Source organism: Parambassis ranga, chromosome 12, assembly GCF_900634625.1.
Source record: "Parambassis ranga chromosome 12, fParRan2.1, whole genome shotgun sequence".
Taxonomy (NCBI): Eukaryota; Metazoa; Chordata; class Actinopteri; family Ambassidae; genus Parambassis; species Parambassis ranga.
The window spans coordinates 3,195,275-3,210,630 of record NC_041032.1 but is presented as its reverse complement, the minus strand read 5'-3'; the positions used below and the strand labels follow the sequence as shown (position 1 = coordinate 3,210,630).

Below are 15,356 nucleotides of genomic sequence, written 5' to 3'. Positions count from 1 at the left end.
AGGTAACAAGACACAGGTGAACACAATCTGGACGGGGCAGGTAATCAACACAGGCAGAAGTAAAACATCCCCTGAGGAAATACCATTAGCCAAGTGAGGATAGTAAGAAGCAACCTGATTGGATAAAGTAGTTATATTAGTAGAAGTCGCAAACAGTTTTCAGATTGAACACAATCTGTTGTGTAACGGTGCACTAAGAGGGACTGGACTTGTCTTAGATGTCTAAATGTGTAGCTTCATTTCAGTGTTTCCATCTCACTTTTCTCATGAGATACTTTAAAATGCACATAAAAAAACAGTGTGATGGGAGCCCAGCTATTTATAATGAGTGAATTCTGGTATTTTTTGGATCCATGCAGGTGTATCTGGTGACACACGGGGGTTGAAATATCAGCTCTTTATGCTCTGCAGCAGTTGAAACCTTTTGGTTTTAGTTACATCAGTGCTTTACCTCTGCACACAATTTCACCTTCGTCCACTCCACCTGCTCAACAAAACCACGTCAGACTCAGTGAAACACACACATATATATACACTCAACAAAAATATAAACGCAACACTTTTGTTTTTGCTCCCATGTTTCATGAGATGGACTTGAAGATCTAAACTTCATTCCAGATACACAATATTACCATTCCTCTCAAACATTGTTCACAAATCTGTCTAAATGTGTGATAGTGAGCACTTCTGCTTTGCTGAGATAATCCATCCCACCTCACAGGTGTGCCACATCAAGATGCTGATCTGACATCATGATTAGTGCACAGGTGTACCTCAAACTGCCCACAATAAAAGGCCACCCTGAAATGTGCATTTTGTTTCTGCTTTATTGGCGGTCTGGGGACTCAGAACCAGTCAGTATCTGGTGTGACCACCATTTGCCTCATGCAGTGCAACACATCTTCTTCGCATAGAGTTTATCAGATTGTCTATTGTGGCCTGTGGAATGTTGGTCCACTCCTCTTCAATGGCTGTGCGAAGTTGCTGGATATTAGTGGGAACTGGTGCACGCTGTCGTATACGCCGGTCAAGCACATCCCAAACATGTTCAATGGGTGACATGTCCGGTGAGTATGCTGGCCATGCAAGAACTGGGACATTTTCAGCTTCCAAGAATTGTGTACAGATCCTTGCAACATGGGGCCGTGCATTATCTTGCTGAAACATGAGGTGATGTTCATGGATGTATGGCACAACAATGGGCCTCAGGATCTCATCACGGTATCTCTGTGCATTCAAAATGCCATCAATAAAATGCACCTGTGTTCTGAAATTCATCCGTGAAGAGAACACCTCTCCAACGTGCTAGACGCCATCGAATGTGAGCATTTGCCCACTCAAGTCTGTTACGGCGACGATCTGGAGTCAGGTTAAGACCCCGATGAGGACGACGAGCATGCAGTTGAGCTTCCCTGAGACGGTTTCTGACAGTTTGTGCAGAAATTGTTTGGTTATGCAAACCAATTGTTTCAGCAGCTGTCTGAGTGGCTGGTCTCAGACGATCTCGGAGGTGAACCTGCTGGATGTGGAGGTCCTGGGCTGGTGTGGTTACTCGTGGTCTGCGGTTGTGAGGCCGTTTGGATGTACTGCCATATTCTCTGAAACGCCTTTGGAGACGGCTTATGGTGGAGAAATGAACATTCAATGCACGAGCAACAGATCTGGTTGACATTCCTGCTGTCAGCATGCCAATTGCATGCTCCCTCAATGCTTGTGGCATCTGTGGCATTTTGCTGTGAGACAAAACTGCACATTTCAGGGTGGCCTTTTATTGTGGGCAGTTTGAGGTACACCTGTGCACTAATCATGATGTCAGATCAGCATCTTGATGAGGCACACCTGTGAGGTGGGATGGATTATCTCAGCAAAGCAGAAGTGCTCACTATCACACATTTAGACAGATTTGTGAACAATGTTTAAGAGGAATGGTAATATTGTGTATCTGGAATGAAGTTTAGATCTTCAAGTCCATCTCATGAAACATGGGAGCAAAAACAAAAGTGTTGCGTTTATATTTTTGTTGAGTGTATATATATATATATATATATATATATATATATATATATATATATATATATGTGTGTGTGTTCAGTTTATAAAAAGTGGAAGCAAGCTCCTTGTGGCATTCTCCCTTCAACCGAGCTCCAGGATGTTGCTCACACAAAAACTTCACATCCTCACACTGTTTAACAGCAGCTGGCTGATGAAAAGCTCCGGTTTGGTCGGGAAACATTTACGAGTGAGCGATAAGGAAGCAGGGTGAGGAAAGAAAAAAAAAAAAAACATCTCACATTTTATGTGGTTTGGTGATGGAAACACAGTGTGGCACGAGGAAACCCATAACTCGGAAATTACACTGGTGGTCATGAACAAGATGGATGCTATAGCGGAGGAGACGGTTGGACGTTTTCTTCTTCTCCTCTCCCAGTCTCCATCTTTCTTCTCCTCTCTCTCTCTCTGGCCTGTGTGCGTTTGGTTTTTTTTTGGTCATTTTTTTGTGCAGTTTTTCACATGTGGCCTCTCGGTCAGTCAGCAGGCGCACACAGGGGAGAGAGGCTGCTGTCTGAGCTGGCAGCTTCTCAGACGCCCCGGGGGCCTGATCGGCTGTCAAACCTCAGCTCATGAAAAAGCCAACCAGATGGGGGGAAAGAGACAGGCATGCCAGTGGAAACTTAACCACTTGTCTTCCATGTCTCTCTCTCCCTCCCCCCCCCTCTTCTTCCTCCACCACCCACCCTCACCAGTGTGCAGCAAGGGAAATTATATAGGCCAAAGGGTAGGCTAACATCTCCACAGCCGTGAAACAGGAGCGACGTGCTCCCTGGTTTTCTGGTGTGAGAGCTGCTGTCACTCACATGAAAAAGCACACTGTTGAAATTATGAACCCCATTTTTTGACGCTGGCTGTAGAAAGATAATCTGTCAGCGCTCGTGCAGGTTGGAATGAAAGCAGGAGAAGGACGTTCTTCTGTGTTTTTTCACACTCTCATAAAAGGAATTTTCCCCTCTTTTTTTAAAAAAAAAACTTTGGATGACATTTCTTCTTATAAAACCAGTGTGTTATTAGTGATTATTTTTCCATGTAGAGCAGTTTTACACACTCTGCCCGTATTTCTTCTCGTACATCCTCTCAACACTTGTTTTTTTTTCATCATCCCGAGCACACACTGCCTCATTCATAACCTCCTAGGGCAATTTATGCACATGCACATGTTTCAACTGGGTGCCCTGAGCAGGAATGCTTCTCAACACGCAGAAAAATGTCACACTGCCAGCTAGTCCACTGCAAATAGACTATTTTGATGAACTTCTGGCAGGGTTATTCTCAAAACTTTGTATATAAATGAAGAGTCAGTCAGTCCTCCTCCTCCTCCTCATCCCTCCGTCCTCTGTTTCCATGGGGTTTGGGAATGTGATGTTTGGAAAGAGTTCCACTCACAGTTGCAGCATGTTTGTGTGGTTATTTTCAGATGAGAGACGTTCAGTTCAACCATCTAACCAGGTTCATCGGGGCCTGCATTGACCCCCCCAACATCTGCATCGTAACGGAGTACTGTCCCAGAGGCAGCCTGCAGGTAAACAGCTCCAAACACCTTTAACACTAAAGCAATCATAGGTAGTTTTAACATGTGCATGTACAAGAAGGTGATATGTATTCATATGCAGAGCAGGAGAGAGCAACCCAGCTAGCTCTATGTGTTATTATCACACATCAGTGCAACATAAAAGCTCATCCCAACACTAACCTATGCGCTTCACGTCATTTTGTTATGATTATTAGTCCTTAAAATAAATCAAATTTAGCCTTTAGCTTAGAGTGCTAAACTGGCACTGTGTTAAGAGTTAACAGACCTGCCAGCACTTCTGAAACTCACTAATAAATTATATCTTCTTTGCTTAATGTGCACAAATCCAGCGTGTGACAATAATTTACTGGAGTCTGCACCTGTTGCCTGGCAACCACAGGTGATGATGCGCCAGGCTACCGGTCGGCTAAATATCTATAGCTCAATAAGTGTACTAGATAGATAGATAGATAGATAGATAGATAGATAGATAGATAGATAGATAGATAGATAATAAAATGCTCTGTTCAACAACAAAACAAAAGTTAAAATAAAGTGGTATGATGAGAGTAAACTGTCTGTAATTCTTTTGACCTAAAGGGGAAAAAATGAGAAAAAAATCCATGATACTTTAAGCAAACTTGTTCTTGGCCAGCATATGACATATCAGTGCTGATATAAAACGCAGACATAGACTTCATCAGTCACACTTGCAGGACTTGTACAGATAGCTGCGACTGATGTGATGTGGCTGGATGTCAGATTCCAGGAACAGAGAGTTGTTCATTAACATCCTGCAGTGTGTTTGTGTGTGTGTGTGCGTGCGTGTGATCCTGAGGATGAGAAATCTGTATTTAGTCACTAAATAAATGTCTGCAGAAGTTCAACAGATAAAGCTGTGTTGTTTTTTTCCGTGCTTATTCTAGGACATTTTGGAGAATGAGAGCATCAACCTGGACTGGATGTTCCGCTACTCGCTGATCAATGACATAGTGAAGGTAAACAAATACCAAAGGCCGGACAGGGACACTGATCAATATGATGGAAATGGGTCACAGTGTTAAATGACAGGCTTGTGTGCTGTAGAGATGCTCACAAAACAAATGTGTGGGTTGCCATGGTTTCACAGAGAAACATGCACAAAGAAAAAAAAAATCATTGGCACATCGCTGCTTATTAAACTACAGTAAATAAATGTGACAGAAATATAAACTTTGCTAAAAAAAAAATCCTTCCAGCTTAATTAAGACTAATCACGGGCGTAATTGAGAAGATTCTCTTTAGTCTGCCCCAACAAAGAGGCTTTTTGTCAGGAGATCCGTCCCCTCGGATGGATGGGATATTGAGCTACGTACATGATGAAACTCTTTTGGCTGAATTGCTTCTCACAGATAAGCAGAGAAGAGGCGCTCGGTGAAGCCTCTTTGACTCACCGTTTCCACTAAATATCCAACCCAGCCGTCCATTTCCCATAAGAAATTCCCTCATGACAGCACTGTCCCTGAAACATGGCCTCTTTAAATCCCTCAGCATACATCCACTTGTCAAAGCATATTATTACCATATGTTTGGATTTTTGGGAAAAAAAAAACCTTTGACTTCTCTGCAGGGAATGAACTATCTCCACAACAGCTACTTTGGCTGCCATGGAAATCTGAAGTCATCTAATTGCGTGGTGGACAGCCGATTTGTTTTAAAAATCACGGATTATGGCTTGGCCAGCTTCCGTTCGTCCTGCGAAAATGATGACTCGCACGCGCTCTACGCAAGTAAGTCGTCCTGTTCTCTTCATTCATTCATTCATTAGAAACCCTCGGCTGCTACTTTCTCTACATGTTTTTTTTTTCTCCCCTCTCATGTTAGAGAAGCTTTGGACGGCTCCTGAGCTCCTCATATATGACCGCCATCCTCCTCAAGGGACTCAGAAGGGTGATGTGTATAGCTTTGGCATCATACTGCAGGAAATAGCTCTGAGGAATGGACCCTTCTATGTGGAAGGCATGGACCTCAGCCCCAAAGGTAAACACAACTGTCTTTTATAGGCCGCCTGGGGAGAACAGCTGACCCCCTCCCCCATGGCACCAAATGACCGGAATCCTTTAAAATCAGCGAGCACACAGCAACCTTTACATTGAAAATACAGAAAAAAGACCATCATATATAACAATATTTATTTCAATTTGACAAGGATTAAAAAGACAAAAAGATGGCAGTTTGATGATTCGCTTGTCAGAGTGGACCTTTGGAAGGTCAGACTGCTATATAGAGCTTCTGCAACTATGTACACAAACAAAGGACACATGTTGGCCAGATGTCAAAGCAGGTGGAGTCCCAGCACACAAACCACCCAAACAAGGAATATAAAGGAAGCCATCATGTCAGTAAACAGTGCACTGAGGCCGTTTGGTGAAGACTATGTAAGGTGGTTTTAAAGGACAAGAAATAAAGCTGACACCCTGCTGTAATGTAATCTGCTGATCCATAAAAAGGACATTTGAGGAATATTAATTACAAAGGTCAAATTGTTATATATTGAGTTCTGAAAGGACTCAAACACAGACAAACAGGGCACTGAGGTGATCTAAAACCACATTCAAACACAGGAAGCAAAAGCCAGAAACATTTCATGCACAAACATAAAGTGACAAAGACAAAGGGGAAGACCTAAATACACAGGGGTTAACAAGACACGGGTGAAAACAATCAGGGCGGGGCAGGTAATCACAGTGGAGGTAGACAGGCAAAGACTGCAAAGCAATAAAATATCACCACCAGAGATCATAAGATCTGCAAAGTTTTACCTTTAAATTTTATAACATACCCATGGACCTGTCCATGAATGGCATGGACAGCAGAACAGGGAGTACAATACAGGGAGTCCAAAAAGTCTTATGGTGGTCCAAGCTTTATGTCAGACTTTGTAAACTGAGTGTACCAACTAACCACAGTCGTAGCTGCACCTGGACTGCAGGCCCATGCCAGAATTTTTTTTTTTTTAGATACTTTAATAATCCCAGCGGGAAATTGTTTTTAAGGCTGCTGCCAAGCAGTGTCATACATTGACCAGCAAGGCGTGCCACACCAGTGAGTGCACTGGAGGCAGTGTGGGTAAAGTGTCTTGCCCAAGCACACACTAACTTCCTCTGAATGATATAAAAGAAAATGGCAGAGAAGCTTGTTGCAGAACAAATCATGGTGGTTTGCCCTTTATCTCTTTTGGCTGTATCACAAACTGAAAACAAGGGTTCAAAAGACATGTTGGCTTTGACCATAGACTATAAAATGACATAAAGTGGTTTCATAAGAGTGTTTTTATTGACCTAAACATGTGCTGTTGTTTTGTGTAAATGCTACACATATCTGGTTTGCACTTTCCTTTCTGCACACATGTTTGCCAATTTACCCAGTCTCAGCATTCATGTTCATCCTCCAAAGCTGCATCTGCTTAGTGACTGCCAGATTGAACATCATTTTTTTTTACACACGTGGTGACATTTCTTAACCTTTTATTCACACTCGCGCTCGACGGTGATCGTACAAGTGGCGGATTCTTATCCACCGAGAGCGAAGGAAGCCGGCACCTGTTCTCCACTGTTGAAATGTGTTAAAACCAGCTTTAGAATTACAAATCAGTGCTTTATTATAACAAAAGATTCTTTGAAAATGGTTCTAATAATGAGAAGGGAGGAAAACATGAGCGGATGTGAAGGAATCGTTTTGAGAAGGATGTCTCTGGCAGGCTTTTAAATTGGTATGTTTAATGCATCAAAGAGGAAAAAATCTGCAACAACAAAGAACCGATCTGCACTACTGAATATATTAATGCTCCTCCAGCAGAAATAGCACATTACCAAGAAGATAACGCTATCAAGGAATAGCAAGAATCCTGAAAATATGAATTTTTAAAAAAAGAGACACATGCGTGAAGAAGAGCCTATGTCGGAATTTTTATCTCATTTTATTGATTATAATAACAATTTAGAATGTGAAGCATTTTTAATCCACCTGGAAGCTTTTTTTAAGTATGTCATTTCCTATTTTAACATTCCAATATGGCCGCCATTTACCAATGCATTAACGGTGTTTCATTGGTCAATGGTCATGCTATTATCTCAACATGTATTGCATTTCTTTGCATGTGTTTTAACTCTTGTTTGGCCTTCTGGATACTCAAAATGGCCTATTTTCAATTAACCCTTAAAATAAAGCAGCTAAATTTAATTTCAGTCTTCAGGTTTATGAGTTATGATAGCCCAACTGTAAATACAAGTTTAATAACCATCAACCTTTGGGCAACACATCATACCTAATAGATACATACAGGACAGTGTGTCGGTGTGGACTAGGACATCAGAGGAAATCAGACCTGCCACTTGTTGGGCACTGAAACAGGCACTCATGACTTTGGGAAAAAGAATGTGATTATCCTAACACAGGCACTTTCTTACGTTCTCTCCCCTCTTTCTCTGCAGAGATCGTACAGAAGGTGAGGAACGGTCAGAAGCCGTACTTCAGGCCGACGACGGACAACAGGTGCCACTCGGAGGAGCTGACCATCCTGATGGAGGGTTGCTGGGCCGAGGACCCCGCGGAGAGGCCGGACTTTGGTCACATAAAGATCTACATGGCCAAACTCAACAAGTAAGCCCAAGCTTTGTTTCCAAATCAACAAATCCTCCTGAAAAAACACCACAATTATATTACATCTCCTAAATGACATTAGGAGATTTGAGCTTTTACCCAGAAGTCCAGGGTTCGTGGTTTCGTGCTTAAGCTGACAGCTGAAGCTTTTTTTTTGTTGTCACTGTTGGGTGTTAAGTATTGAAAACTGATGGGTAAGGTTATGCGTTTAAAAGGGTAAGGGATAAGTAAAGGTGTTGTCATGGAGATGCAGCTGGAGAAAAACGGAAAGAGTACAATTTCTTGTTGCAATGATAAAAAACAAGGTTGTTACAAATGAGGACATATATTTGAAACTAAACAGCAAACTGACAGAATGACATAATGACAGAATTAAATTTCAGAAAAACACTTAGAGCTTGGATCAGTCTTAATTAATTGAACATTTTTGACACTAACATCCGTTTTCCAAATTGAAATTGACATAAGCGGACTTTTTCCCACACTATCAGAGTCATCCCTGCCAAGTCCAACAAGTGAAGAGTGTGTTGAGAAACCCCGTGTCCCTCTGACTGCTGTGCAAGTTGATATGTCTAAGAGATTCAAAAAGGCAAACAGGAAAAAAGAAAGACTCATGTTCTGGAAATCACTAAGACAATTTCAGATAAAAGGCTATTTGTAATTCCTGACAGGAAGTGCTCTATGTCCATCTGTGGGAGAGTGTGTTTGTGTTGAATTAAAGGGGGGGAAGGATGGGGGTGGGAGGTGGGGGGGTGTATGAGTCTGCGTTTCAGCTATTGTTTTCAATGATCATGAATGATTCATATGCATATTTTGGTTCTGAGTTTTGAATGTTACTGCATGAAGCATCTCAAAACGCACACACAAATACAACTACTACATGTGAAAATGACGAACAGAGGTGACTGATTGGTCATGGATGTTGTTTGGAGCCATAGAACTGTACTTAAACAGAGTTCTAGGCCTAAAATGACTTAAATACTGTGACCTTGTATACATCGGGGCCGGCCCTAGGCATGGGCAGACAAAGTTCCATCTTGCCCAATCAACAAAAGAGAAAAACGTTTATCCCATGGAAAAATAGAAGGGAACACACAACACCAACCAAGTTGCCCACCTGTTATTTCAACCGGCCCTGGCATGCTACTAATGCGCGCTACAAACAAGGAACTGAAGTGAATAGATCGGCTACATGGATCAGCCCTATCATCCCCATTGTACATGGGGGTCCAGAGGTTAGGACTCAAAACAACAGGACGAGGGAAAAAAATCTTTACAGGCTAGGTTCATTAAACAGGGATCAGTCCAAGACAGGCAAAAGTACCAAAGGAATAGTCTTAAGCACTTCATGTCCAAAAACTCAGTCAAAAACTAAGAAGGCAAAAATACATGCAACGGTATCCAAAAGGGCAAAGGCTCAGACAAAAACCACAAGACAAGACCAGGTAATGCAAAGGAGATTAACAATAAATTAGGATTGGAAGATCACAAGACATTAAATACAAAAGGATGAGGGGAAATATTTGCAAAATAAAACAAACCCCTGACAAAAAACCTGACATGATGTAGCTATTTATTAAGGCCGTTGTCCGGCATTGATGTAAGATTGGTGTATCTAGGTTCCAAAATTCACTTTAATGTGGCCATCAAGAGTGAGTGGGTGTAGTTTAATGATATGTGGCTAACAATGACTACACAGTCTGCTAATCAGTGTCTGAAGCCGCATCCAAAATCACACCTAATTAGTAGAGAGTCTGTCTTTCGACTTTGTATATTAAAGCACAAAAGCAAAGTACCTCTCAGTGTGTTTGTGTGGTGTCGTTACTTATGTGATTGACCCACTTCCTCTTGACCGACCAATAGACAGATGTTACACCGTCTCATTGGAAATCTCAATAAAAGGGCCCATTTACGTGTTATGTGTATAGAGCTCATTTTATGCTCTATGTAGTTCAATATTTATCTGCACCATATTTTATCCGTGGTCATTCTTTTTTCGTTACTTATGTGAACAATTAGCATTAGCTAATTAGCTCAGTTATGATTCTTATAGCTGCAAGTCTTTTCAACACGGGAACATTATTTGAATGTGTATACGTGTGAACTCTGCTTCTCACACCCTGTTCCCCCCTTTCAAATAATGGCTTCATTCAGGCTGTAAACTACTGTTCTGAACAGGCCTATTTTTGAAATAGTGTTGTACAAATCCTAGAATGGAAGAGGGGGAATATCAGCTCTTCCTCAATGAGATCTGCTCTCAAAAAAAAGAACTCTCATCTCTCATGTGAACTGTTTTTAACGTTCAGAAAACGTTCTGTTCCCGTAGGATCTCATTACTCATTGTAAGAATCTGTTTCATGTTTTGGTGTTTTGAGTGCAGCCATAAAAAAGCATGACACCTACAGATAGAGACAAAATATAAAAATGTCATTTAAAGAATTTCCCATATTCCGTTTAATAGAGCAATTAAACTTGTTAATACAGATGTCCTGATTAGGTGTTTTTGCCCTTGAGTCCGAGTCATTTGATTTTGAGTATCTGCCGATACAGAGTCCCGATCCGATACTTTTAGGGTTCTCTACAAAGGCGAATGGCAGGTCACTCATTGCGATTTGTGCTATCTCATGGCATATAAATGTTACCACAATTACTTTTGCCTGTTATTGCAAGCAAAATTCTCTCTATCTGTGTGTGTGTGCCCAGAGCGCTTGCCGCTGACTGTTCATTGCATCGACTGCCCAAACTGGCTTAAGCGCATTGCCGCAAACTATAAATACTTCATCCATCCCAAACTGAGAAATTTTGCACAGGAAACGCCTCATCCAAGCCTCAAACTCTCGGTGTAGTTTTCAACAAGTTTGAGGTTCATCTCCTGAGGAGTCCTAGCCCCTCCAGATTTGATGGACCCTGGTCTTTAGTACACTTCATAGATTTTCAATCAGGGCTTTAGGTCACTAACATTCACTTTGCTCTCCTGGAAGTAGTTCTTGAACTAGAAGAGATGTTTGCTTCAGGTCATTGTCATGTTAGAAGAGAAATCAAAGACCAGGACCCAGTTCTGCTGCTGACTGCTTGAGGTTTTCTTTCAAGATGTTTAGATCAGTCTTCTTTTTTTATGATTCCTTCCACCTTGACAACATTCCCAGTTCCAGACATACTTAAGCATCCAACACAGCCTTACCACCATGCTTGACTGTGAGAACCATGTTCTGCTGGGTTGTACACCTCTGCTCTCTTTCTCCAAAATGAAGGCAACATCTCTGTGATCAAAGAGCAAGGAGGTGTCTTTTCTGTAGAAGTGGAGTTTTTCTTGGTATGCAGCCTTTTTGTACTATGCTAACATAGATTATTATATTTGTTGATAAAACAACAAAAAAAACAACAAAAAGAACAACAAAAGCGTTAAAGTAGAATAAAACATTTTTAAAAAAAGAACGACATTTCCATAATCATTTTGTCTCTAACTGTAACTTTATTTATAGTCAGTAGCATCATAGAGTAAAACTGGACTCGGTGTATAATGTTGTCATGCAGCCTGCCAGGAGCAGTCAATATTCCTGTCCTGTGAGTTGTGGCATGGAGATCAAAACAACAGGTCATGGTTCGTTATGCTGAGTGGCAGCTTGGAACTTTCTGCTGCTACCGTGCTCATGCTTGGTGTGCTGCGGTCTCTCTGCTGCTGATTTTCACCTGTTCATACCAATAGACAGATGTGTCACACAGAATAAGGCTTTAATTAATTCACTGAGCCTCAGTGAGAAGGGTTAGCTCCTCTTATAACCTCTTATTCGCCTCAATATGTGTGCAGTGGAAATGACTTGTTCTGAGTTATTAAAAAGGATCACGGATATTTCTTTCCATTTTTTTTCTGTATTCTTAACACTTTTAGAAGACTAATACTCTACCAATCATATTCCATAATTTACATTTTTAAAAGCTGCATATTAAGTGGATTGGCTCATTAGCTATGCTGTAGCAATGAGTGCACTAGAAAACCAAAGTATGAAATCCTTTTCACATAATACTAATAATAAGCCTACAGAAATACTTCTATAATACTACTACTGCTTCACTACATCTTATGAAACATGTGAATGAATGTCTTTCTTAAGCTCAAGGCTGCTCTGGCCTCAGAGACATGGCTGCCTAGGATTACATTCATGACTTACATTGTTGTCATATTTACTCTGTAAGACCACAGCACGTCTCTGTGCATCATCCCGGTCTACTGCATTGAAGAATCACATTCTTCCTTATTCTTACGTAAAGATCATGGTTTGGGTTACAGCAAAAATTCATAAAATAAAGAACATTTCCTTCTAGCCTTGACAGTCACACACAGAACCCTAAGTGGAGTGACAGCAAGACTGGTATCAACAAAAGATGTCCAAATCCAGTGTTGTCAGTTTTGCTATATACTTCGAGGTATTATTAGAAATTGTATTTATATATGAACAAGGCAAGCAGCAATTCATCACAGAAAGCCTTACCGACCAGACCTGGGTGTGAGGGGGGAGGGATTCTAGGCTTATTCACAGGGAGTGAAGAGGTATGGCTAGCTAGGCTCCATTCCTTCTGCCGTCGCTCTATATGTGTATATGTATTTAAACAGAAAACAGCATTCAATATGTGATGTCCATCAACATGGCTTCTAACTACTGGCTGTAACACAAAGATGCTCAAACACAAAACCCTGCTTCAGACTGGAAGGTAGTGGGCTCACAAGCAAGCAGGATGCATCTTGCAGGTGTGTCCAAAAACTGCAGTTCCCCCCCGCAGCCACTGGGGGCTGGCTCATATTTAATTAAGTCTGCTTTAACTGACTGCCAGGTGCCATGGTAAATCACAACTTCCTGCTTCAGCCTCAGCTCCACTAGTGCAACTCTTTGCCTGAATTTGGATTAATAAGGAGTTTAGGTAGACTGTGATGCTTTCTTCCATCACCTGGTGTGACTTCCTGAAAACACATATCACCTTTTTTCTACTTCTTCTAAATATTAACATAAACAGGGCAGCCAATAAAAAACCGTGGCAGCTGTACAACCATACCTGTGCAGATCTGGTTGGGCAGTGACCTAAAAACAGGTGTTTTTTTCGAAATAATTCTATAAACTGACCTGTGTGTTTTTCCACTCCGCTTGACTTCCCTTCCACTGGGCTCAGTGGTGGTGGTTCAGTGCAGGATGAGCCCCATGATGTATAGCTCTCCATTTGGAGTGGCTTGAAGCAGAGAGCTCTATATGATTGATAATCTCAGAAGCACTCAAGGATGCTCTTGACAGCTGCACGCTAAGTCCCTCCTCATATGTGTATGAAGCCCTTCACCTCCCGAGGCCTGCGTGTGTTAATGCACTGTCTGCTGGCTATTTTCATTAGGTAAATGTATGTTGTTGACATGACGTGATGGATGGCCTGTTATTTTTGGTTTGTGTATGAGCTTGTGCTTGAAGGGCGCGCTAACAAGAAGGGTGTTCAGCAGTAAACGGTCGGCTTTGAGAGAGTTGACACTTTTGCTCACCGTGAATAGCCGACCTCCCACCACGCATATCAAGTCTGTTTGCCTACCAAAAAAAAATCACTTTTGTTGAAATGTTACCTTTCTTTTCTTTTCTAAAACATTTGATCCAACTGACAAAAAAAAAAAAATTAAAACATCAGTCTACGTATTTGGATTTAAATCATACTGTGCGAAAATGGAACTTCCTGTAGAGTATTTAGCCTCTTTATAAACAAGGAAGCACTTAGAGATAACATACTTCTGCAAATATTTGTTTCTTATAATAATAATGTTTATAATTTTGATTCTGTATCTGGATCCAGATTTGCATCAAAGTGTACAGTTAGAGACAAACATCCCCACCAAGCTGATCAGGGCCATGATTTCTTTGGAAAATAAGGATTATCTTATCTTTATTATTATAATAAAGACTTATATAATAATATATTTTCCTGGATAGATAAATGACAAAGTGAAATATTTTGTTTTGTTTCATTTTATTAGATTAACTTCTCATTTTCTACTGTCTGCAAAATCAGCTGATGTTTTGGGTCATATTCATGCAGAAATACGGGAAACTCTAAAGGGTTCGCGTACTTTCAAGCAGCACTATATTGTATTAAGGTGATAATAATACTTCAATGAAGCTCAGGGATAAAAAAAAAGAAATTAGCATAATAGGTGCACTTTAATGTGGATGACTGAAGCTTTTAGTAGAAGAAATGGGCAACAGAAATTGGTGTATTACTTTAATACATTTTCCTTTTTCCATTTCCATTTAACTAAATGTAATTTTATTCAGTGCTGTTGAAAAGTTGTAATCGCACGGGTAATGTCAGCTTGTGCATGGTTTCTGCGGTTGCCGTGGTGACAATGAAAACCAGCATCGGCAGCACAAAATATTTAGGAAAGCAACACCTGCTCTGTCTCCCCCTCTACTTCTGCTGACTAACTCCGTGTCATGCTTTGTATTGTGTTTACATTAGCGGCGAGGTTGGTGTTAAAACACAGGCTGCAATTGTAAACTGTGGTTTCTCTCACACCATACCAATAATAATTCTTCTACCTTCTCGTCTTTGCCATACATTTTCCATTTTTTTTTTACATGAATGATGGGAAAACATGCACTAAAACCATCCGTTCATACTCATCAGTCTTTCATGTCTCCCTCTGATGTTTTGTTCTTTAAACTTAAACAAGATGTGGGTGTGTGTGTGTGTGTGTAGGATCTGTGACCCAGAAAAAAAACATGGCAGGATGCCAGACATTGATGCTTTTAGCCGGCAAAGCGGCGGCGGTGGTGGTGTTGGTTGTGGTGGTGTGAATGACTCACCTTCTCGCTCCGTCAGAGTAAATGCATGTCTGTGCATGTGTGCGTTTTTGTGTGTAAGAATATCAATATGGGAATCTCCTGAGACACAAACATTATACAATATATGAATTATATAATGAATGAAATGTATGTGAAATGCCATGAGGCATGTCATATAGGACGTTTGGAGATAGCAACAGCCGCTGTGCGTTCATACAGGCATACGAAAATAAAACAGGGATATATGTGTGTTACCTGGACCACATGTGAAACGTTGGAGAAAAGAACAACAGGATGATTTCTGCTTCAGTCACATATTCAATCAGAAGTTATAAGCTGAG

General features: G+C 41.1%; 1 protein-coding gene across 1 annotated transcript in view; it reads left to right on the top strand.

Moving 5' to 3' along the window:
• Positions 1-15,356, top strand: part of npr2 (natriuretic peptide receptor 2) — a 53,659-nt gene that overhangs the window by 27,458 nt on the left and 10,845 nt on the right. The window contains exons 11-15 of the mRNA XM_028417751.1: positions 3,470-3,574; positions 4,492-4,563; positions 5,175-5,334; positions 5,429-5,584; positions 8,038-8,206. Coding sequence (XP_028273552.1) covers positions 3,470-3,574; positions 4,492-4,563; positions 5,175-5,334; positions 5,429-5,584; positions 8,038-8,206 — 662 coding nt within the window. The remainder of the gene's footprint in view (positions 1-3,469; positions 3,575-4,491; positions 4,564-5,174; positions 5,335-5,428; positions 5,585-8,037; positions 8,207-15,356) is intronic.